Source organism: Egretta garzetta, unplaced genomic scaffold (genome assembly GCF_000687185.1).
Source record: "Egretta garzetta isolate BGI_Z169 unplaced genomic scaffold, ASM68718v1 scaffold59, whole genome shotgun sequence".
NCBI classification, from domain to species: domain Eukaryota; kingdom Metazoa; phylum Chordata; class Aves; order Pelecaniformes; family Ardeidae; genus Egretta; species Egretta garzetta.
This window is the reverse complement of record NW_009267230.1, coordinates 1367114-1391149: the sequence shown is the minus strand read 5'-3', so window position 1 is coordinate 1391149 and position 24036 is coordinate 1367114. Positions and strand designations below refer to the sequence as shown.

Here is a 24036-nt window from a genome sequence, read left to right as displayed (position 1 = left end):
CCGATCTGTGGTATTTAAAACACGCAAGCAATCCTGAAAGGTGGTTAGTCAGCAAACTGCCAACTCACTGAGTTAATCAGGATCATGAAAACAAGAACTGCTGGATCTCACAGCACTGACTGGTTGACAAAGTGGTGAAAGGAAGTCTGTTGATGAGCAATTTCAGCTGCACAGGACAGCAGTGGGTTCTGAATTATTATACTCAGAGATCCAAAAATGGCAGTAGCTTGTTCATTTTAAGACACCAGCCCAACAGCTGTCAGCAGTCCCAGAAAGAAAACTGAACATTAAGTGTTTGTAGGAATAGAGACCGGAAAGCATGTTTATGACATTGTATAGACTCCAAAAGAACCCACTTCTTGAACACTGCTGTGAAACTTTAGTCTGTTCATCCATTTTCTCAAACAGAGATAGCTGAACTTAACGCACAGAAAAGAAGATAGAAGCACAAAGTTGTCCTGTACTAAATACCACTATGCAGACTAGGACTCTGCAGCCCAAAAGCCATGCAAGAAGGCAAGGTCTGTAAAGCTGAGTGGCACAGAGTGGATGAATGAGGATCAGTCACTCAATTCCTCCAGAGAAACCTGCCTCCTACTGGTTTCACAACACAGGGTTTGTCTGCTCAGAGCAAATAAGGTATTTCTTCAGGCAATGCACAATTAAGATGGTGAATTCCTTTGCTACAACATAACTGACCTGGGTGCATTCAAAAGGCAGCTGACATCCACAGAAGAAAAGTCCACTGAGTGTTGTTAAACACAGAGATACTGCCTCTGGCTCTGGAAGTTCCTGAGCTACAAGTCGCTGCAAATCAGGGGAATATGCACGGAAAATATCATCCCCATTCTGGGCCGCTGTCAGACATGGGACAAGATGAACCTTAGGTCATGCCCTGCACAGGTGTTCTTATATTTTTTTCATTTTTCACTAGCAGGGAACATCCATTATAAATTTGAGATCATTAGGTCACAAATACAGAGATTTTGTTACAGTATTTGATAAAAGCATGCACTTAGCATGCATATGGATGACACTCCAGGGAAAGGGGAGTATCACAAAGCTCAGGGCATCTTTCAGCAAGTACCAGTTCAGTGAAGCACTAGAGGGCACCTATGCTTCACTGAAGTACCTGGCACAGACTTCTGCTAAGGGAGAAGGGAGGCACCACAGCAGTAAGACTGACAGGCCAAGTCACAGACTGAGCTTGTCATCAGCTCCAAGATATTCCCAGACTTCTAGGAAGGAAGGAGAGGTTGCCCTCAAGCAGTTATGTTTTTATCCACCCAAATATTGGTCCATCCACAGTCAAAAGGAAAATGCACCTTATTTTTTCTCCACCTGCACATTAAACCAAATGACTCAAGGAGTAGAAAAGAATAGATGAATGATCCCAGAACAGATCATTTTCTCTGCAGAAAGAGACTTATTAAGAGTTTAAGCCAGCACCACGTTCCTACTTGATGTTGACATGAACACAAGGGTTGTTTTAAAAAATGCTAAACTTCTGGTACAGGCATTAATATGTCAAATCTTATTTTGCAAACTGTATGAACTGTAAAGAAAAGTTTTAATCATGCAAGTTCTACTCTTGCAAAAAAAAAAAAAAAAAAATTGTAACTTTTAGTCTATAGCTGTTTAGCCAAGTACACGCTAGAAAAAACAGGAAGCCAAAGGCTTAGCTAGCAGGTCAAAGTCATAGCTAGCAGTTGTTATAAAACCAGCAGGTATTCTAAAACAAGATTCGTAAACCGAACCATTAACAACTGGATTAGGAAAAAAGCTACCAACTCCAACAATCCTCAGTTCCAAGAAAGACTCAGTATCTTGCTTTGTCTTCTTCCCAGAAGCAGCTAACTCCAAAAATGTCCTTTTTGACTTGATTTCACAAATTAAGAAAGCCTACCACAGCTTGTCAAAAACAGTTTCACTCTCTTGTGCGGTAAAGCATGATGTTACCTTTCTTTTGAGTGTATGCACATCAACAAAACAGTTCTCACTATTCAAGCACTTCCAGCATGCAGAAAATTGTTCCTCTCCTTAACACTAACAGTAAACTTGAGGAAACAGTTCTGTGACCAGTTCATGGAAGACTTGTAAATGATGAACATTTAGTAGTTACCTTAATCACAGGGATCCCATACAAAGAATAAAATAAAGTTAGAAGGCATTCAGGGCTACATTAATCTTTCAATTTAGATATTTACCTCATCATCTCCCAGTGAATTTATTTGTTCTAATTTTCTGGTCCAGTATCTGGCCTCTTCTTCAGGGATATCTATACCAAAAGAGTAAGTCACACCATCTTATTAACCAGGCAAATTTGCATTTATCACCAGTAGCATTAAAACAGAGAGGGTATTCCAAGATCACACCACAAAAAACCACACTTCATTTTGAAGTAACAGGACTGTCTTATGTTAGCACTCAGATGGAAAATAAACATTGTAAATAGTAACACGGTTCAAGGGCTTACACTGCTTTCTTGTTTAAAGCTGATTAACCAAATGCACAATGCACAAAGGTAGGAAAGAGTAAGAAAGACTGGTTCAGATTTAATTCAAGTTTTATGAAGAGCCATTTCACAATGATATTAATACACTTGCTATATGCTTGATAACACATAGCAAGATCAAGAGCCTCTTCTGGAGGTTTTTATAGCCCCAAAAGAACAAGGACTCCTTTTGAATAGCACACCTTACTTATGTACCTAGTGTAACACAAATTAAATACCAAAAAAGAAATAGCCTCTTGATTTCCTTCGCAGGCAATAAGCCCAGTCTTTTGAGGTAGTGAACAGTGTTATAGGCAGTCATACTGACATGAAAGCACACTCCTATTTTTACACCACACTGCAACTTCATTGTGAAATGAATCACAACCACTCTTTTACCTTCTAGAAGATTTACCAAGTTGATGACTGACAGCAAGTAGCAAGCATTATCACCTTTATTTTGGTAACTATTTTCTATTTCACACTTTGCAGTAATACAGTGTCCTAATGGTTTGAAGGCAACGCAGACTTCTGCCACTCAAAGTTTCACCTCTCAAAGTGCACCCTTGGAGGTGCAGATGAACTGCTGTGGAAAGTTTAACACAAGGCAAGTTAGGTACAAACGGCACTTAAGAAACAGAGCGAGAGGTGCACAGCACCAAAGGAAATAACCCACTGAAAGAAAACGTATCAGTCAGGCTCTCGGTCCAGGAGAATTAGGTAAATTATTTAGGGATGGTGGGGTGTAAAATCATCAGAAAGAGGGAAAAAGTTTGGGGTAGGTTTTTTTAGCCACTCAGCATCCCCCTGACTGTAGAGTGGGTTATTGGTCTTGCCTCCAAAAGGGGCAATGAATTCTGAAATTTGGCTATTCATGGCCCCAAACTGTACCAACACAGAAACTTCAGAGCTCACACAGGAAGGAAGTAGCAGAGGCAGGGACTGCTCCAGCTAGACACCACCAACCCTGCAAGCTCCCCGTCCCAAACGCTGACAACTGAGGATGAGTGTAATACCAGCTCAGCTAGGCTTCCCATCTCTTGTAACTCTTTACACTCCCCCAGATGCCTCATTAGGAGCCAAGAAGTTTATGTCCAACAAGTTTTTTTTCCCGCAATGAACTGTAGCCCACGAACACAGACGCAATGATATGCTACGCTATTTGTTGGCAAAAAATGGGAGAAGTAGGCTGGGATGGTCTCGTGATGAAAAGGTGGTTCTAAAAGTTACATCCACCCTCACTCCTGAGAGAAACAAGAACAGGATCTATTGTCAGGTGAGCATTCCATTGGGACTTAAAATGCTTTCAGAAGGGACCAAGTACTGCTTTCTTCTTACACTTAAAGGGGATATCTGTCCTACGTGTGTCCTCTCTCAGCCACACAAACCATCATCTTACGAAGGCAGTGACCCCAAAATATCTGGAGATGATAGTGGCCAGTGAGTAGAACACAAACCACTTTCAACAAGAACAAGGAACATGCCAGATTTAGTGGAACTTGAAGTTTCAGAAATAGGTATTTCCTTGGGCTACAAATTAATATCTACACCTTTGTAACAGAAACACCACTGTATTTTTATGCAACTAGTCTCACCCAGACAAGGGGGATAAAACCAGCCCCACTTGCTAAAGTGCTAGGGAACCGGATACTTAATACCTGGCTCTAGAAAACCTGCATTAAGTAGGAAAAAAGACAACCTATTTCTCCTTGCTTGAAGGGAGACCAATTTATTTTAACCATACTACACCGAGCGAGTTGCTCTTTCTGATGTACAGTACATTGCTTTCTTGCTATATGCTATTAGAAAACAAGGTAAGAGAGACACGAGACAATCTTCCACAGTTGTAGAAAAACATACATGGTTTTGATCATCAGAGTCCTGGATCACAGCTGCACAGACTTATTAGATGAGCTCCCCACAAATTAGGGATAGCATTCAATGGAAATTTGGACAGAACAGATCTAGAAAGAGGATATCAATTAACTGAAGGGATACCAGCATACAACTTGATGCGACTTAGGAGGACAAACCCCAACAGAGACCTGAAGCAATCCAAATATTAAACAAAGCCTATGGAATTTTGTCTTTGAAAGCCATCACTTCTCTAAAAGATGAAGAAAAACTCATGAACTGAGGACTAAAGGTCAGAGTCAAAACGACTCAACTCTGGAGCCTGAAATCAAGACCAAAAAGATATAGGAGGGATGAAGCAATGGATTACCATCAACACTGCAGGAACAACAGCTGCCTCAGGGTAGGCTTCAATGCTTTCCCATAGACCATGGATTAGAGGCATGCCCAGGCATCAAGGAGCACCATGTCTCTTGAATTTGTTGTTCCTATCTTGTATCCAAGGTGCCCATTTCATAAACAGAGCTATCAGGTTTTTAGTGCAGGATTGCTGCTATTCTATTGAAACAGCTTCTTATGCAAGTCAGAGACAAAGGTCTGCTACTGTCTAGATACTAGCTGCTTTAAGGACACCTTCTTGATCTTAGAGAAACTCTAGTCATCAATACTAATGGCAGTACAGCTACTGCACAGCATACCTGAAACATGAAGCAACTGGCCTATGAACTTGAGTCAAGTTAACTACTCAGAAGAATAAATGCCCATTGAATTCTTGATTTTTTTGAGGAAGCAGTTCATAACTATTCTTCAGTTTCACCATCCATTTGTCTCTCGTCTCAGTCAGCATTTTGGTGAAGCTGATTCTTTGGAATGCAGAGAATGGAAATCCCTGGTGCAGAGATCGCACACAGACTGCTTACAAGGCCACGTCCACTGGCCAGCTCCTACACCACTGCTCAGCTTTGATTACAAGTCCAAGTTACTCTGCTACATTAACTTTTGCTTACAAGATAAGAAGCTGAACTAGTTCAAACAGAGGCCACCTGATGCCAGCTCAGGGCTCAGCTGACATCATGCTTGGCAAACAAGAAGAGCAAGGCCATATGTCAGTGAAACAAAACTGCTGAACAAGAACAGAGAGGAAATGGGCAGATCTGTTCACTAGCTTCTGAAGTTTCTTGACACCAACATGGGAAGGTTGCAAGCTTTACTGTCCTTGTTCCTACTGCTGTCTTCAGCTAGAAGCTGAACCCCCCTGTCTTCTCTGGGGTCCTGGTGTCAGGGAGCAGCAAGGTCTGGTTGCTCCTTAAGGGAGGGGAGGCAAGGGAGATCCCACGGCTGGCAGGGCAGGGGACTTGCCAGACAGGGCCCCATCCTACAGCACCTGAGGAAGGTGAGTAGGGCAGGCCCAGAGATCACGGCCAGGATCGACCAGGAGCCCAGGTCAGCAGGTAGGTCCATGATGGCAAGGCAGGTCTGAGGTCAAGCCAGGAAGTCAGTCCACATCTGGCCCTGGATCTATGCAGTCCATAAGCAGGCACAGACGTGGCTATGGCTGAGGTGGGGGATCAGTAACTCCCACAGCATCACTTGGGAGCAAAGACTCAGAGCTGAGCTGAAGTGGGACTCCTGGTCCCATTGAGCAGGGGTTGTGGGTGGAGGTCCCAGGTGAAGCTGCTCAGAGCAATTAAGACCTATCAGTGCACCCAGAGCCCTGACACCTGCATATGCTGCACAACCACAGAAATGGGGACACAGCAGTACAGACCCTTATCAGACTGAGGAAGGAATCAGAGGAGAATTTGCTGCATCTACACAAACCACTTCACTTACAGTTAGACCCCCTCAGGTACCTAAACATTATCTGACAGTAATCCTGCTTAGAGATCTCTAGCTTGGCAATAACCACAAGTTTCAGCCCTAAAGCTTTTCTTCACCTCAGGCTTGGTGGTCCTTGCTCTACTCCTTGCACACCACCTCGTGGCACCTCAGTTTTTCCCAAGTAGCAAGTCCTGGGCTGGGGCATACCCCAGGTAGGCATGAGTGAGAAGTGCTGGAAGCAAAAGTGATACACCCCCTCTCTCCCCTTTCCTACAAGCCTTCTCTTGTCTTCCTCTCTTCCCAGGCCCAATTTCTTCCTTTCCAGAGGCACAGAAATCTTTACAAGTTCTCACTGAATCAACTTTGCATTTCTCTTTCTGTACAGTTCCCAAGACAATAAAACAACAAAGCACATTTACTCCACCTGATGGCTGGACTCAGATCAGCATGCTCCCAGCCTGGGAATGGCAAAAAAACTAAAAGCATTTTCACTCTAATTATCTACTAGAAACAGTCTGGCACAGAACCAAACTGCTATAAGCTATAGTTCGGGAGCGAAAAGCATTTTTGAGTACTCTATCCTGTGAGGGACTTGCACGTAGCCACTGCACTTTTGAAAAAGGGGGACAGAATAAAATTGCTTTTAAACAGCACGATTTTACACTTGAAAAGCAGCATCTTGGAAAGTCTGTGCCAGCACACATTCACTACATCACGACAATAATAGCAAGACTGTCTTCTCCCTACCAACAAATTTTCTAAACCGACCAAGAAGAAAAGCTGCCTCCCCTTCCTTGATACATCTGTCTTGTTGCTGAGAAGAAACAGATACGATCAGTGGAGAAAGCTGCTCCAGCCTGTCTTCACTAACAACCACTTCCTCCGATCAAGAAGGCAGTTTATTGCCATTTTTAAAAGACTACCAAGCATAAAAATGCTTTACACCCTAGGGGTTAACACGAACTCTCACTAACACTTCACATTTCAAATGCTCATGCTTTGCTGCACTTTTGTAGAAGAGGATTTTCAGTCATTGCCTTTCTGTGAGATCGAACATTTAAGAACATAGGGCTGGCAGAGGACGCTAGATGACAGTCTGGTCCCCAGCACTGCAGTCCATCACACACAGATGCACGCTGCAGAAGGGCCCAGAGATCTGCTCTCTCCCCTGTACACCACAAGCTAATGTCACACTAACAACACTACTGAACACAAAGCACAAGCTGCATCTGGAACATGCAATGGAACACATGGAAGATATATCAAGGCCAGCAAAGATGTTCTTTGTCCCAATAGAAACCTGAGCATTAACAAAGTTTAACTCCTGGATGACCTCAGGGAAGGTTATTTTGTATCACCAGGAGCAGAGACTACAACTCTCACCAGCCTCTGTTAGGAAATTGCTTCCCAACTCCAAGCCTGGTAAATACTTAAAAACAACTTCATATGAAAAAGTAAAAAAAAAAAAAAAAAAAAAAAAGCCCCCCCCAAAACCCCTCTCTAAGTTGCCTTCACCATGTATTACCACCAGCAGCATCAGCACCTTCTGCAATTATTTCTGCTTTAGCTGTGGCCAGTCTCCAGACTACCAGAAAACATACCAGGGAGGAAGAATCCTGAACATATCAAGTGGAAGCAGAAGCAGCAAACTAATCCAGGATAAATATAGTGCAAAAACCAAACCAGTTTCTAAACTTCTTTGCATATGCAATCATGTTTTACACCAAAGACTTCAGCTTTTCTGGTTTTCAAATTTGTTTATTCTCTCTTACGATCCCTTAAAAACTTCTCATGTTCCACCTGAATACAATGAAACATTTTAAATACACAAACTGGATAACCTTGGGTACTGCATCCATGTGCATCATCTAACCTAAATGAAACGGAGCAGCCAGAAGTGACAGAAAAAGCACAGAAGCACAGCCAAACAGAAGAACACACTATTTTGTTAAAGCTGCTATCCCAGCCAGCTGTATTTTACCAGACTTGGAAAGCAGCACAAGCTGTACGTGTGCACACATACCACTCCGGTTCTCTTGTATCTACAATAGCCAGGAGATCTTCACCTGGGAAACAAAACGTGATACACAATGTTCCTAAGTGTTACTGGAAACGTGCTGTTATTAAAACATTACCTCTACAGCAACAGAGCTGCTGACTTAAGAACCTCCACAGCAGATCAACGATCCATTTAGTTCTCTGTGTAGGTTTAAAGCAGCACTTCCCAGCTCGTATGACAACACAGTCTCAACATGTGGGGCACTATGAGTCCGTACTGCTGCCCTCTGCTTAGAGGGAAACTGACCTGCAAATCCATGGGGAGAGATGCAGAGGCACTGCTGTGAGCTGAGCTCCATGCATCCCTCCAAGTCTCGCAGTACTGCAAGGGCAGGGAGATGGAGCCTAATACTTCTTGCAGGGTCTTTCTCTATCCTAGAGGTGATGGCAGGAGACGTTCGGTCATGGTGAGAAAGGAAGCACCACTGGAGAAGATGATAGGGGCAGATGCTATCTTCTAGAGGAATATCCCATACTCTTGGTGCCTACCACTTTTCAACCTTCTGACCTTGCCATGGCAGGACAGACTGAAAACGGAGAAGGTCTGAGAAAAACTGTAGCGCTGCAGGTGAAAAGCAGCAGAATCCTTGAAAGAGCTGATGCACCCATTTTTCCTGGACATTATGAAACACTGGACAGGCAGACAACTTTTCAATACAGCAGTGTGGAGGTGCTGTTACTTCAGTACTTGGCATAATAAGCAAAGGAATAAGTAATACATGTGCTTTAAATGATCAACTGTGTTAAAAACAGAAGAGTTGCAAAAAGCTTATTATTTACTTAATGTTTGCAGTCTTCTGCATGAAATCCTACTTATTGGAATTCTGTGTTCTATAGAACACCATACGTTTTAAAATAGTAGTTAAAAAAAAACCAAAACAAACAAAAAAAGAATCCTACATTCTGAGCATAGTAGTAGGAAGAAAACAAACTATTACCTTAAATATTTTTTATTTTTTAAATCCAGATGCTCTAACACATAATGGTTTACAGCTATTCTTCTGTCCTACACTTGAAAAAAAAAATTCACAAGATATAATGCAATCTAAAACATGAATTGCAGAAGAAAGCAAATTCTCTTTTGGATGCCCTCTGAATACATAGGGCGAGATCAGAAGTTCATTTTCTTTTAAAGCAGAGACAGTTTACAAGCAACTATGTCAGAATGAACTTAGATGAGAAAGTAGTGGCTACAAGCCCTGCCCCCCCTGCTACGTGTGCTGTGTTCTCTCCCTCCCAGAAGCCTCAACGCTTGCCCCAAAGACCCAATCTTTCACTTCACAAGGAAATCAAGTGAGTTGTTCCTCTTCTTACATAACAAGCAATTTCGGTAATAAACTTCCCACTGGCAAGGTGACAGCCGTGAATCACCATGACATTTTCACAAGGAAGAGGGATGGCTCCAGACCAACATGAGGCAGCTTAGCTGTCAAGACAGCTGAGATGTCAGATACCTTTTCCCCTTTACACACTGGACTGTAGTTACAGAGCAGTGCCTATTACATCTATAAAACACTGTGCTCGCCCCAAATTGCACCATCCAGCTGACTGTGCACTCAAACCAGCTTACCTCCCACAGCAGAAGACACAATTTATATCAATTTTAGCACTGCAGGGCCAAAGCCAGCATCCTCTCTAGCACAAGGAAGAGGGGTACAAGACTAATAGATGACCTAACTTTTTTCCACAACAGATGGCCAATCCTAACAGTTGCTGGCCGAATGCCAGTGGGTGCACAAATGCTCCACCAGTGCTTAGAGAATGATGCAAATTGCTCACGTTGCCAGGGGCTTGGCTGAAAAAAAAAAAAAAAAAAACCAAACCCACCAAAAGGCAAAGAAAGAGAGATGAGCCTTGTAATGACAAAAAAACTTTGAAGCACTTTAAAAAAAATACCAAGAGCCCCAAAAACATCATCTTTGTTCTCGGTCCCAATAGCTAAGAGCTGGAAAAAGAAATTATTTAAGGCTTGGATGCATTCTGGTTAAGCCCTTCCTTTGGGGGTTTGTTTGTTTGTTTTTTAATTTGGATTTAAGTAAAACGAGATTTAAAAAAAAAAAAATTAAAAATCACACACAACTTCACTTGAGATGGTTTGCTCCAATTAGCTACTTTTCAATATTCTGTACTTTTCAACCACAAATAATTCCCAGAAAGGCAGTTCTTCTTATAACACCAAGTTATTTATATACTCAGCTAATGACAATGTTCAGGAGCACCAAGCATTAATGTTTCACTAACTGAACTGCACACTTCTAACAGGGTTTAAGTGCACCTACCACAAAACAGCTCTAACAACACACTTGACCTCTTCTAGAGCCAAATTTGTCTAGATATAAAGAAGTGAATGTTCCTTGCTCAGGAACAAAATGTCTGACTGCACAATCCTGAAATAGTATTAATAGTTTATTAAACTGCTGTTAGTCTAAACATTCCAGCACCCTGAGACCATCAAATCTTCCTTAATTATTCTGATCTTGTTAGAAAGAAGCCAAACAAGAAATGAATACCGGAGATTTAATTTGCACTGAACTATTTTGGCTGAACTGTGAATGAGCACAACTTGACTATAAAACTCAAGTTACTCCCAAACACTTTCTCTCCACTGTCAGCACCCTGAGCAAGTTACTGAAATGCACTCACCAAACGGTAATTCAAATCTTGTGTCCAGCAAAATTTTATGGGGAGTCGGGTTTTTGGTTCCACAGATTTCATCATGTTTCATTACAACTTCTGCCTCCAGCGTAGACCACTCCCCAGGACCTTCCTATGAATCACAAGGCACAGGTGAAGCTTCACATCTGGCAGGTCCTTATGCAGCAACTCCCACACAGTTACTAAGATAAAAGACTCCAACTTTATCAAGACCTGGTACCTGACTTTAACATCAAATTACATCCATTCAGCACATGCCGTCAGCTTTTTTTCCAAATCCCAAAAGCCTTTACCAAGACAAGCAGCCAACACCTCCTAGCAGAACTACTGTCTTCTCAGTGGAAGCGCAAAGGTTAAGTCCTCAAAGGCAGGCACCAAGAAGTGCCTGGACAGCCAGAGGAACTGAGCCCCAGCTAGACCTTATGGCCATGCTGCTGGGCTTTCCCACTCTTTTCCTTTTATGGAAAAGATAAGCTCTCTCCCCCTGCTCAAGTTCAATAGTATTTTAAACAATTGCCCTGAAATTTGAGGTAAAGAAACAAAAGTCCTTCGTAGCTGCAAGAACCGCCAAATTCAGTAGTTAGGGCATTTACAGCCACTGACACATCCCGTTTCCTACTTCTTTCAATTCATATTAGCACCACTAGACACCCTGTAACACTGCAACCAGAAACTTTTATCAAGAGGATGTAGACATGCTCTGGGCCTACGTTAAAGGTCAGGTTGTCTGTTATCAGGGCACCCTCTGACTTTACCAGGAACTTACAGAAATTTGAGCATCAGCCTAAGGAGTCAGTCCTTAAGACTTCAGACGCTTGTCAACTGTATGTATTCCTTAACAGATTAAGCCCTGTTTTCTGAGTCCACATGAGTGAAATGAGACCAGAGATACCTACTTAAAGCTCAGTTTTGGTCTCATTGTTGGCAGCATCCTTAAAAAAAAAAAAAAAAACCAAACAAAAAAAAAACCAAACCAAAATAAAAAAAAAAAAACACCAAACCCAGTGTGATACCTGACAGCCCTTTTCTCCAACCCAGCCTTCTTGGCTTTGCAAAGGGAAGTTTTGCTGAGGAGCACAGTCCTGGGCTGCACCAGGCTAGATTTGTAACACATTAACTACCAACATTAGAGCTGTCAAAATAAAGCTTCTGTGTCAGTTTAACCTCATCAGATTGGTGAATGGCCTTCAGAGCAATCCACACGGTCCCAACCAGGGTGTCCCAGATCAGTCCTTTGTTCCATACTTCAACAATTAGGCCCAGGTCCAGCCGACTGATCTCACTGCAAGAAAAGAAAAAGCAGCACAGGTGAGGAAAAAGCAGAATACAGTCTATTCCTCTTTAAGTTCTGCATTACCACCATGATTATACCGGTGAACTCTTTCCACACAGCTGTGTCAAGCCTCACAGAGCTTCTGGAAGCATGTGGTCGAGGTGGCTCATACTCACAGGGAACACTGGTATCTAATGACTGATTTCTCACAGCTTACCACTACCTACACGAAGATCGCAATCTAAAACCCTGAACTATCTCACGCATGGCCTGACAATCAGGAACTTGTCTCAGCAGCTATGTACAGGGGAGGAGGAAGGGTATCTTGGGCTGAAGCCTAGAGATGAGCTGTTCTTTGTCATCAGGCACCCCATTTCTAACAAAGGAGTTGCCTCCTTTCCCTTGGCAGCACAGCAACACAAGCGTACTCCAGCAGATCCAAACATGGCAATGCTTATCTGCAAGTGGAGCTGCTGCACACCAAAAGTAACAGCCCCAAACACAGCATAGCTGCCTCAGCAGCACTACCTATTGCTCAGGGCTGCGCTGCACTGCTTCTGCTCCAGCACTGGCTTCTTCCTCTGCCTGACACTGCAAGGCTTTGAGCCGTGCCAGTCTCTGGCAGCAAGCAGCAATACAGCCACGTGACCACCAAGTGCCAAGTTCTTGGAAATGCTTATGTGAAGGTTTCCATTAACATCTTCACTCTCGCTAAGGGAAGGATGCACCTCAAATTCACTTCTTCCCAATGCTTCATAGCGTTTCTACCTCCCTCTTCCATGTTGGTTTATAACATGCCTACTTAACAGCATAATACATGCACAACCTGAATGCTGGTAAAAACAACGAGGTAGAGAAGAATCCTGAGTGTATGAGTTGATACACAACTGTCTCGCATTTATCATGAAGAAAGGCTATTCCTCCTACTTCTCTGAGCTTGGGACTTCCCCCTAGGCAACCACTAATATCCAAAAGTGGGCATCTTGGACACGCAGTGCTGCTGTCTGCTGTCCTTCTGTCCAAATATATCCACATTAAGTTTATCAGGGGAATTTAAAAGCATGTTAGTTGCTAATTTCTACAGACTGCCATCATGGCCAAAAAAAAAGAACAACTGCAAATCCCACCAGCATCTATCTGAGCTTTGCTCCAGAAACTCCTTACAAGTTTAAAAAAGAATATTGTTTCTACAAGGTTCAAGACAAACCCTACAGCTACAGCAAAGCGCATTAATATCTATTTTAAACCCAAGTGCTTCTGTTCTTGTTTAAGGACACAGGAATTGAGGTCAGGAGTGTCCAGTACCTGGGTCACTCAGTCTACATAGTTCAAAATCAAGCTATTACACAGGCTTAGTATGAATTTACTGCTAGCATCCTGAAATTGAGTCTCCAGTTCCCTCTGTTTGGATATGGCTACTCAATACAGCCAAGATAACAACTAGCCACCAGCACCATCACTGCTCTGCCCTCCCACTGCTTGCCTCTTGGACAATGGTACTTATGTGAGTGCACAAACTTGCAATAACAACAGAAGCGACTGGTTTTATGCTGGCTGGACTAGTGTGAGGCCAGAAAGGGAAGGGAAGGAAGAAATACCGCATTTTCAGGCACACTGTAAAACCACATTCTCTGCTTCAACATACATTGACAGAGCAGGAGATTGATCATAAGACACCCAACTGGCCTCTGTACAGAACTTCACAGCACAAGCCACCAGATAAGAATAAAAAATAAAACGATTTTCAGTACAGTGGCTTTGATTGCCTTTGTGTCTCCTCTTCTCCACCTTCTGGTTAGATGCAGAATAGCTTCAAAGAACAAAAGAGCTGAGATTGGAATTTGGCGTCCCTCCCTTTCCACATACACACAGAATTTAAATGAAAGACATTTCTTACAATTTCAACACCAATTTAATCATCATGCTCTAAATATCAGTTTGCACCTTCACTCAAGAGGTGCTTGTTGCAAATATACAGTCCTTTTAAAGCTGCTTCAAAATTAGAACATGTCCTCAAAGACAACACTAAAACGCTTTACTGGTCTGGTAAATAAGCAAATCTCAAACATTCCCAAAGCCCCAGATTCTGAAGTGTTCTGTCTCACAAGGAGTCTGGAAGCAAAACCAACAAAAAATAGATAGAAAGCGTTTTCTTGGTTGCAGTCTATTCTTCTCCTATGCCTCACAAAAAAGGTAAACACAAACAGAGACAGTAAAAGCATCCTTCCCTCAGGGAAAAACTGCTATGTTCAAAAGCCCTTTCCAACTTCAGAAAGAAAAAGAGCAAACCAGTAAAGAGAGGTATTGGAGTATCAGTGTTGTTTCTCCTGGGACAACTTAATGTACACAGGATCATGCAAAACACATTCCCTACCACATGTAATATTTTTGTTATAAAGAAACATCAGAACAACTATGCTGTTGCATGGCTAAAGCAGGGACAACAATGGCGAGAAAGATCAGCTAATATTCTGCTTCCATATCCCCTAGCAACTAATTACGGAGCGGCACAGTGACCTTACAGCACGCTAGCTAAGCTCCCAGCTGATATGGGAGAGCAGTTCCAGGAGCTGTTTGAGGGGAAGGAGGAGGAGCAACCATGACGGGCATCATCCAACACAAGGAAGTGCCATTCTTCAATCACTGGTGAGCAGCCTGCTCTGTAGCTGGCCATGTTTAAAGCTAGTTCCTGCCCACAGGTTGAACACAAATCACAGAAAGAATGATTTAGTAGTTTGGGTATAGGCATGTGATTTGGCAGACAGGTACAACTCCCTGCCCCAACCTTACCCCAGGTCCTGCATGGTTTACATCAGTGATAGCCACAGCCTCTGTCTGACCAGGAACCACAGGGCTGAGAAGATGGTGGCGTTCAGGGCAGGCATGTTTCACCAGATGTCAAAGGATAGGCAGAGTGTCACAAAACAGGGGAGATGGGAGCACAGCTATGATGGCAACACTACTAACCCAGGTGGACTCCTCAACCAGAGGCAAAGGCTTCCCCACTTTTGGCAGAGGAGAACCAACTGCTGCTGGATGGGGAAACCTGGTCACAAAATTGCATGTGGCCCTCTTGCAAAGGATACTATGCAAACACCTCAGAGCCAGTCAAAAACAGAAGCACTAGCTTTGACTCCACAAGACGAGCACAACATTCCCCCACAACAGCAGCGTCCATGCCAAGTTCTGAGTAAAGCACTTGGACTCCAAGATTTAGTAAATTTAGTTCACTTTGTCTTACAAAGCTATAGAAATGGAAGCAGATGCAATATGTCAATGAGTCATTCATCCATGAGCGAGAAAACCACCATTCTAAAAGATACTGGGAAATCCCTGGCTACATGTCAGGACTATGAGGACCAGAGCAAATCAGAGGTGCCAAGTGCACCAGAAACCCTGGGAGAGCTGGAACTGGTTCTGCTGCTCATGCCAGGGACTGGCAGCCCCTCAAGCTGCAGCAGGGGAGCTGGAAAACACGTTCCGAGGGCACCAGGCCAATGGTAGAAAACATGAACACATAAGAGCAGCGCCCACACTGAGCTACCAGGATCACCACATTGAGGCCCTGAGTGCACTAACAACAGCCCTGAATCGCCCTGACCAGCCTCACCAGTGGCCTCCACCCACACCCTCTTCCTATGGCCCAGGAGCTCCATTTAAGCTCAGCTACAGGCATTCAGTCCTTCACTCCTCCCTCGCCCGTGGACCTCCCTGGGCTTCAGGGGGGGATCTGCTCCCCCTTGGACCTCCCCAGGCTGCAGGAGGAGGGGGATCTGCTCCTCCATGGACCTCCCTGGGCTGCAGGGGCCCAGCCTGCCCCACCATGGGCTGCACCAGGGGCTGTGGGGGAATCTCTGCCCCGGTGCCTGGAGCCCCTCCTGCTGCACCCACCTGGGGGTCTGCAGGGCTGCTCCTCTCACACGTTCTCACTCCTCTCTGTGGCCGCAGTTGCACAGGTCTTTCCCCCTTCTTATAAATGTTATCCCAGAGGTGCCACCACCATCACTGATGGGCTGGGCCTTGGCCAGCAGTGGGTCTGTCTTGGAGCCCACTGGCATTGGCACCATTGGACATGGGGGAAGCTTCTGCAGCTTCTCACAGAAGCCACCCCTGTAGCCCCCCTGCTACCAAAACCTTGCCACACAAACCCAATACAGTGTGCTTGTCTCCAGCTTACCTGCAGCTGGGCCCATGCCTGGCCATGGACCACAGCAATCCAGACCCAACCCACAGACTGACTTCCCAGCCCAACCTCAGACTTGCCTTGTCACTGCACCCTGGCACACAGGTCTAAGGACAGGAATCCAGGCAACCTTGTACTATTAAAGGACACAGGCTACTCCAGCCAGTCCATGGCACCAGCAGAGACAACCTTCCAACACACATCCCCTTCAGCACAGGTCAGCGTGTACAACAGGAAAGCAAATGACTTAGGTTGCCACCAGGCTTGTACATTTTACCTACATAAGTACTCCTATTTACACAACACAACAGCAGCTCCATATAAACGTCAGGGCTGTGGAAGGACTCAACCACTGGCACCTCATCGCTGTGCAACGTTGTACTTACAACATGAAGTCCTGTTCCCAGCAGGGTTGGTCACCTCGCACAGCTACTGTCGTGCTCTTCACATTTTGCACTTTCAGGGTCACATACGTATTGAATTTGTCTGGAGAACAAGAAGCAAAAAGTTATCTCCTTTAGTACACAGTTTCATCACATAAGCACAATGTTTCAAGGTTTTCAGTCCATACATTGCAATCCCAGGGGGACTCAAAAAGAAAAGCTCATATGGGAAGATATCACTGAGTTAAGGAGCCAGATGTTCAAGACATTTTTCACCTGCCATCAAATCTTCAATCACAGTTTTTTAGACATTCATGCACAAACTAACAAAACCAGGCAACTAAGCACTTGCAGTAAGTCAGGGACAAAGAAAGAGTGTTTTTGGGACAAAAAAAAAGTGTAAAATCCTGAAGAACACGGACACATTGTGTGTAAGGTGCTGCTTACTGAAATGCAGACGAGATGAAGAAGAGACAATCTGAAGGAATAGAGCCCATCATGCAGACCATGCAGAGCAAAACACAAACTTGCAAAACATACAAGCAAGAAGCAATTGGGCTGATCGTATCATCTCTTCCCTTCTGACCCAACTGCTCTCCTAGTTCCAACCTGTTTTTCCACCCAGGAGTCCACAAAGAATTTTACAGACCAGCCGGAGGCAGAGGTAAAATACAGTGATTTATGCTAAATGTGCTAAAACTGATCTGTATTTCTTAAACGAGCTGACCTAGAAGAACCACATCACACTCACATTTTGACAAGACAGGCCTTGTTTAGGTGTTCTGCTATTTATTCTAAATCTGAAGAAAAAACCTGGAACAACTTTTTTCCTAGTTTCTGCTATCTCTTTGCTAATAAAACTAAAAGCAGCCAAGCACAAACATATACAAAGGCTGAATATCAGCATCTGAGAATGAACAAACTCCCTTGTAAGAGGAGTTACCATCTCAGACCTATCCATCAGTTTCATCAGGCCTGGAACAAGACATATGCTAAGTAGCAAGACATCAGGGTACATATTTTAATGCTTCAATGTTCTGCTGCATCTATTCCCAGCATAAGTTAGATCACAGTCCATTTTAATACTGCCAAAATTTGGGCTACTATAGCATGTCCCAGCATCTAGCTTCAATATCCTAACAGAAAGGGAGGAAAGGGAAACTGTGTGATGCAGAAGCCTAGGAAGAAGTGGGAGTCACTGCAAGTCAGATTCCCTCATATCTAGCTACAACACTTGCACACTCCTGGGACACTGGGCTTGTCGGTGAAACCATACACTTCAGCTGAGTTAAATCTAGACTACAGGATAAATATTTTGCAGCCATAAGCAGGCTTCTTGATTAGAGAAAGGATAAAATACAGATAGTCTCCCTTCCAGTCCGGGCACTCAGCTTTCTTTCCCTGGAAATTCAAGGTTGGTGCACACACAGATCTTGACCTGATATGGAATATGGACAAGGAGATCTAGGAAGCTTTCAGCTATAACCTCAGAATGGCTATATCACGAGAATAAAGCTGAACAAGTCAGGCATGAATACAGCTGTGCAATTGCTTTGGATCCAAACACCTGGAAAGATGTTATTCCAGAAGCAAACCATTTATTCTTTTGTAAACTGTACATCAAATTCCATTCAATAAACATATTTTCCTGCTAAGGGATTTGTTGCTAGCTACTGAACCACAGTGAAATAGTTGCCTAGACTGTAAATTCTCGGTATCACTAGCTCTTTGTTTTTATTTTATTATGCAGAAATAAAACCTGGTGGATGGGATTTCAATCCCAAGCACAGCCATTATGGACTGCCACATAAGAGAATGAATCACTTCTGCCGTACCATCCAGCAACCCCGACCAAGATCAAGGAGGCAATGAAACCAGACAGGCACAGTTCTGCTCAGTGGACATTTTCAGATCCTGTTTTTAACAGGCACAGAGGACAGATGAGAGGAAAGGGCAGGGTGGAGTGGGAATTGGTGACAATAAAGGAATATCTTTCCTCGTCCATCACCAGTTTGGGTGAGGTGAGCAGGTAGAGGTTTCTCAGTGCTGTGGCACCAGGTCTCATCCTCAAGCTTTATACTAACTCAGGCTGCCTGGACTCTCGGGGTAGCTTTTGTCATTCCCAAGGAGAATATGGAGGAGCAGAGAGGAGGTAGATGAAACCTGGAGGGAGAAGCACGACCAGGAGTGAGAGAGCAGGTTGTCACCATTGCTGCAAACAAGTAGTAGAGCATGGCTTACCTGGTGGTCCTTGGAGTTTAGCTTTTTTTACTGTAAAAAGAAAAAAAGAAAAAAAAAAAGAGGCTGTTAGTGATCCCCCTCTCTAAATAGATATACTTAAAAAATAATCATAGGATTAATGTTTAGAAAGCAATGTGATATGGCGAATGCAAATCAATTTCAAAACCAGTCCTTTGCAACCAGAAGCTATTGCTGCTTAGCAAGATGTCACTGCGTACCACCTCACCTACAAAGTTACAGACACTCTAGAAGAAATAAGCCTTTATTTAAAAACAATCTCTCCTCAACAGTGCAGACTTTCAACCACAGCTTGAAAATAACCAAGCCTGAATAGTAGCTCTATAGTACGACATCTCCAAATCAAACAAACCTGCTATGCCAAACAAGCAGCAGTCTAAACTCAAATGTCACCGAGCTCTCCTCTGTTAATTTAATTCCAGGACAGTATTTATCAAAAACAATGGTCAGAACATAAAACAGCGCTGGCTCTTATCTCACCGGATGGAGAGGGCCCGTGTCTACCTAGGGGAGATTTTGTTTACATTTCTCTTCTGGAAGCTCATATCCTCACTGGTATTGCTAAGTGTAAGCACTAAGAGAAGATAATTCTAGGCTCCAGCTAGTTTTCCCAGTGGAAAACTAACACTAAGAAGAAAACATATTTAACAAGCTAGAAAGCAAGGTACACCTGAGAGCAAAAATATTTAAAAACTGGTGTAGTTTCCTCCAGAAAACAGAGCACCCAAGACTTGCAGAGTCTAACTTCCAAGATAAATGTTCTAGAAAGGAACACTAAAAAGTAAAAATAAAATAAAATAATGGCCCTTATACAGTTACAATGCACAGAGCTGCAATGAAGTGTGGTGCTGGAGAACATCCTTGCTATTTGAGTAATTCTCCTTTGCAAGCATTTACAGTCCAGGTAGGTGTTGGCATGAAGGAAGTGCTGTACCAGGAATACTATGAGCCAGAGGATTGCAAACAAATGTTAGAAGAGCTGTAGCTTTTCCCTAGACTGCCAAGGCCCACAAGCCTTTAGGTCAAAACAAACAGGTTCATTTTTTCCCAGGTTCAGGGCCTGAAGCATTCCTGATGCTAAACCTAATGGTGCAAATAAAACATACAATGGTGGGTTTTTTTTGAAGATGCAGATTCCTCTTTAATCTCCAAATCAATCAGTCTGTTTAACCACCGAGAAATAGGCAGAGCAATCTACCCACTCTCTAGGTGCCTTTGGATACCACACAAAAGCAGGCATTTCATGAAATACTGCCCTGGAGCGGGCAGACGCCAGCTTCTCTCTGATCCTCCCTTCTCTCCATCTCCTTTGCAAGATGCAGGAGACAAAGAAACAAGTGCATGTGCTTGAGGGAAGGAAAAAAGGGGAAAGAGGGCAGGGGATGCACAGTAAGCTTCAGTTGGTGTCTGTCTCTCTGTCCGTAACAAGCACCACTGCCGCTAGCAGGGAAGCAGAAGCAACCCCAGTGTGGAAATTTGGTATTATTTATCAAAAAAGCAGCCAGAGTAGGCCAACGGCTCCTAGACACAGAAGCGAGACACTGTCTCAGCAGCAAGCGATATGCAAACTAAGAGGCAGATGCTGTCTGTACACTGTGGTCTCAACCTCTAAATATTAAGAGGTTCATCCGATGAAAGGCAGCTAACCCTGCTGAAAAGAGTGCCTGTCCCAGGGCTTGCAGCCACAGGCATAACCTGGGACAGCTGCAAGGCTAAATGAGGATCACAAGCCTGCCAGGGACCCACTAACAAAAATGGTGTCTTCTATCTTTAGTGTCTACCAATAATGAACCCCATGCACCTAGACAACCTGCATGTAATAAATTACACCTTTAGTTGCAGAAGCAAGGCTTGTAAGTAAGAACTGGATCACAAACCTGGGAGTCTCGTCTCTTCTGCTCTATCCTCAAGTTTACACAGCAGGTCCAAAAAGTTCCCATGAAAGGTGACTTGGACACGTTTTCATTTTGTTAGCCCACTGGAAAGCACTTCCTAGGGGTATGTAAAAATCATTGCAAAGGTGCAGCTCCCACACCACCTCCAGAGCAGGACTGGCCACGAGACCACAGAGCTCCTCATGCAACAGGGTGAGTGTCCAGGCATCAGGAGCTGGAAGGGGACATTAGACCCTGCCAAGACCCAGCCTGTTGGTCAGCCCTGGGAATTCAGGGGTCAGGTGCAATGGGCAGAACAGCATGCACCATGCCACTGCCAAAGGACCACAGCTTTGGGAAGGCACAGAAATATTGATTTCCCTGGGGAAACTTTGTATCCATGTCTGCCCCTTCTGTCTCCTCTATGCTCCTCTATGCCAAGTGCAGGAGAAAGGACACAAAGGAGTAAGGGAGCTGTGAGGAATCCTGATGCATTAACAGTTAATTACTCACAGTGTTGCAACAAAGGCAGAAAACTCACTGCTACTCCACGGGCAGGAGGACAGCAGGCTGAAATCAAAAATCTGTACCACAGATTGCAGAAAACAAAACCTGTACCACAAAAGGAAACCATTCTCTAGAGCACTCAGCAGCACAGTTTTGCAGCTACAACTTCTGCACTGCCATGAAGTAAAAACCTGAAGACAAAGTAAAGCAAAGGTCTCGATCAGAGATTTCCAGACTCACTCCCATTTATCCCACAGGCACGTGGTCTCTGGGGAAGCTGCATTTTTAAGCTACTTGGAAATCACAGAATCACAAGGGTTGGAAGGGACCTCAGGAGATCATCTAGTCCAACCCCCCTGCTAGAGCAGGCTCTCCTAGAGCATTCTACACAGGACTTCATCCAGGCGGGCTTTGAATATCTCCAGAGAAGGAGACTCCACAACCTCCCTGGGCAGCTGTTCCAGTGCTCTGTCACCCTCAAAGTAAAGAAGTTTTTCCTCATATTCAACTGAAACCTCTTATGTTTCAGTTTGCACCCAAATGTTAAATTCCATTCAGTTTCAAATGGCTTCTCTCAGCAAACTGGGCAGCACAGAAAGCCCAGACGTTCAGAGGCGAACGCTGAGCTATGCTGAGCAGTAAGCCTCCTACACCACCGCACACTGCACACCAGGACACGGGGGAGGGAATGAAAACAACAGAAAATTAGAAAGGAAAGCGAGCCCCAGCGCTTTGCACTGCCATGTGCGAGCACTGCACGATGCAGACGCACAGAGATGCATCTGCTCTCACTGTGCGAGTGAATATTCATTTAATCACTAAGGGGGTGGGGAGACGGGAGCATATCAGAGAAACAGCAAAGCACCTCAGCTCAAGCCACTATTAGAAAGCAGACGAGTTGCACTGAAATAACTAGGTGCAAATTAGACAGACAGATACAAAAGCAATGAAAATTGATATAAGCATTCAATTCATCCAGAGATTTTTTTCCTCTGGGAATCTCTCACCATTTTGGTGTTACTCTAAATAAAGAGACAAGAAAAAAAATTAAGTTGAAGTCTTGCCTGCAACTTAAAAAAAAAAAAGCAGCCACAACAGGATTCCAGATGCTCTACAGCTGTCAGCTACAAAAGGCTGGAGAGTCGGACTCCTAAAGACTAGGAAAGGAAAATACAAGCCAGAGATTGCAAAAAAGGTCCAGAATCATTGTGGGAGGGTGGAGAAACAGCAGCACTTTGTATTATTAAACACAGTTCTATGGAGAAATTCTTGCTATCCATTATTTTTCAATCAGTTTGAAGGCTAATTTTTTTTTTTCGTGAATAGGTACCCATACACCAGCCAGAGAATTAAAATCCAGCGTGCCAAATTACTGCGAGGTTCAGACAACATATCGCTCACACCTCCTAAGGGGGAACATGCTCGTATTCAGGTACAGGGAACCTGGGCATTCTGAACATCTGCAGATTCGAGATCACCTTTAACATTTGCTTGCAAATCAGAGGGATGCAGACACAGGGAGTGCCTGAGCAGATGGCCAAAAGATTACATCCTAACTAAATCCAGCACACGACTTATGAGCTGGTCACTCGCCACACAACAAAATCTACATCCTTGCACAGAGGCCAATAAAGTGCCACGGAAGGACTGTGGGAGAAATTAAAGAACAAAAAGATGCAGTTTAATTAGTGCTCTTAAAAAGAAATGCGATGCTGAAAGCATTCAAAATGCATTTTCATGATCAGCAAATGGGCAAATAGCTTCCTCTTCCCTGTGAAACACAAATGCAGTGTTAATGTGTTTTCAAGAGCACTCTAACTTCTGCAGTAACTGTCCTCAGCTGAAGAGCAGAATCGATACATATTTCCATTTCACTCCGTGCTTTTCTCACCTCTTCCAGGTGCTCAGACTTCAGAGCACAGTGATACGCAGCACTAAGGTGCAAAGGTTGCTCAAGCAACAGAAAGGAGAGACCACAGTAAAACCCTCATACTACCCAGGACTAAGACAACACACCAAACTGACAGCCCGTGCGCCCTGCAGCACCCACGCAGAAGGGGGGAGTCCCTTCTGGGAGGGAAGTGCTGGCTAGGCACTGCTCTGGCCCTTCAGGTCTGTTACATTTTCTGTAACTGAGCCTTTAGTGATAATTTTACTGTCTGAACCCTTGCACCATCAGCTATAGCTCATGTGAGCACATCGCAGAGCCAGAAACTCAACACTGTCTACTCACGTCTTCAAAGCTATTTGTAAAACCTATGAGAGGCTGGCAAGTGGCACAAGACTGATGCATCTAACAAGGACTGCTCTGTTCCTGGGCATCCCACCCTGGCACAAAGGTACCTTTCCTTCCCCTGGAAATCAGAACATTCTACATGCACAGCCCCTGCACATCCTCACCTCCCACCCAAGGGAGAGGAACCCTTGTCTTTCCCACTGTCTGAACTCAAAAGTTGCTCCAGGCTGGAGTAAGCAGAAGCCACGCAGCAACCTCACCCCTGGCTTTAACTCAGTCCCTGTTGTGTTTCACATGATCCCTACAGAAGTCCAGCAGCATCAGAGGTATGCTATTAAAAGCAATTGCACATGCCACAGCAGAACAGCAGTACTGACTGTGTCATGAAACTCTCCTCATCCCTTCATAACTCTAAGAAAGAGCTGAATACACCACCAGC

At 44.1% G+C, this 24036-nt stretch overlaps 1 protein-coding gene across 3 annotated transcripts in view; it reads right to left on the bottom strand.

The window, feature by feature from the left end:
* The window catches only part of UNC13B (unc-13 homolog B), a 194986-nt gene extending 174378 nt beyond the window's left edge, over window positions 1-20608 (bottom strand). For all 3 annotated transcript variants that reach the window (XM_035902676.1, XM_035902675.1, XM_009647276.2), the window contains exons 1-6: window positions 20587-20608; window positions 18963-18992; window positions 16725-16824; window positions 12047-12164; window positions 10871-10994; window positions 2208-2278 (exon numbers count right to left, since the gene is read on the bottom strand). In XM_035902676.1, the coding sequence (XP_035758569.1) occupies window positions 2208-2278; window positions 10871-10994; window positions 12047-12164; window positions 16725-16824; window positions 18963-18992; window positions 20587-20608 (465 nt within the window). The remainder of the gene's footprint in view (window positions 1-2207; window positions 2279-10870; window positions 10995-12046; window positions 12165-16724; window positions 16825-18962; window positions 18993-20586) is intronic.
* Window positions 20609-24036: the final 3428 nt, after the last annotated feature.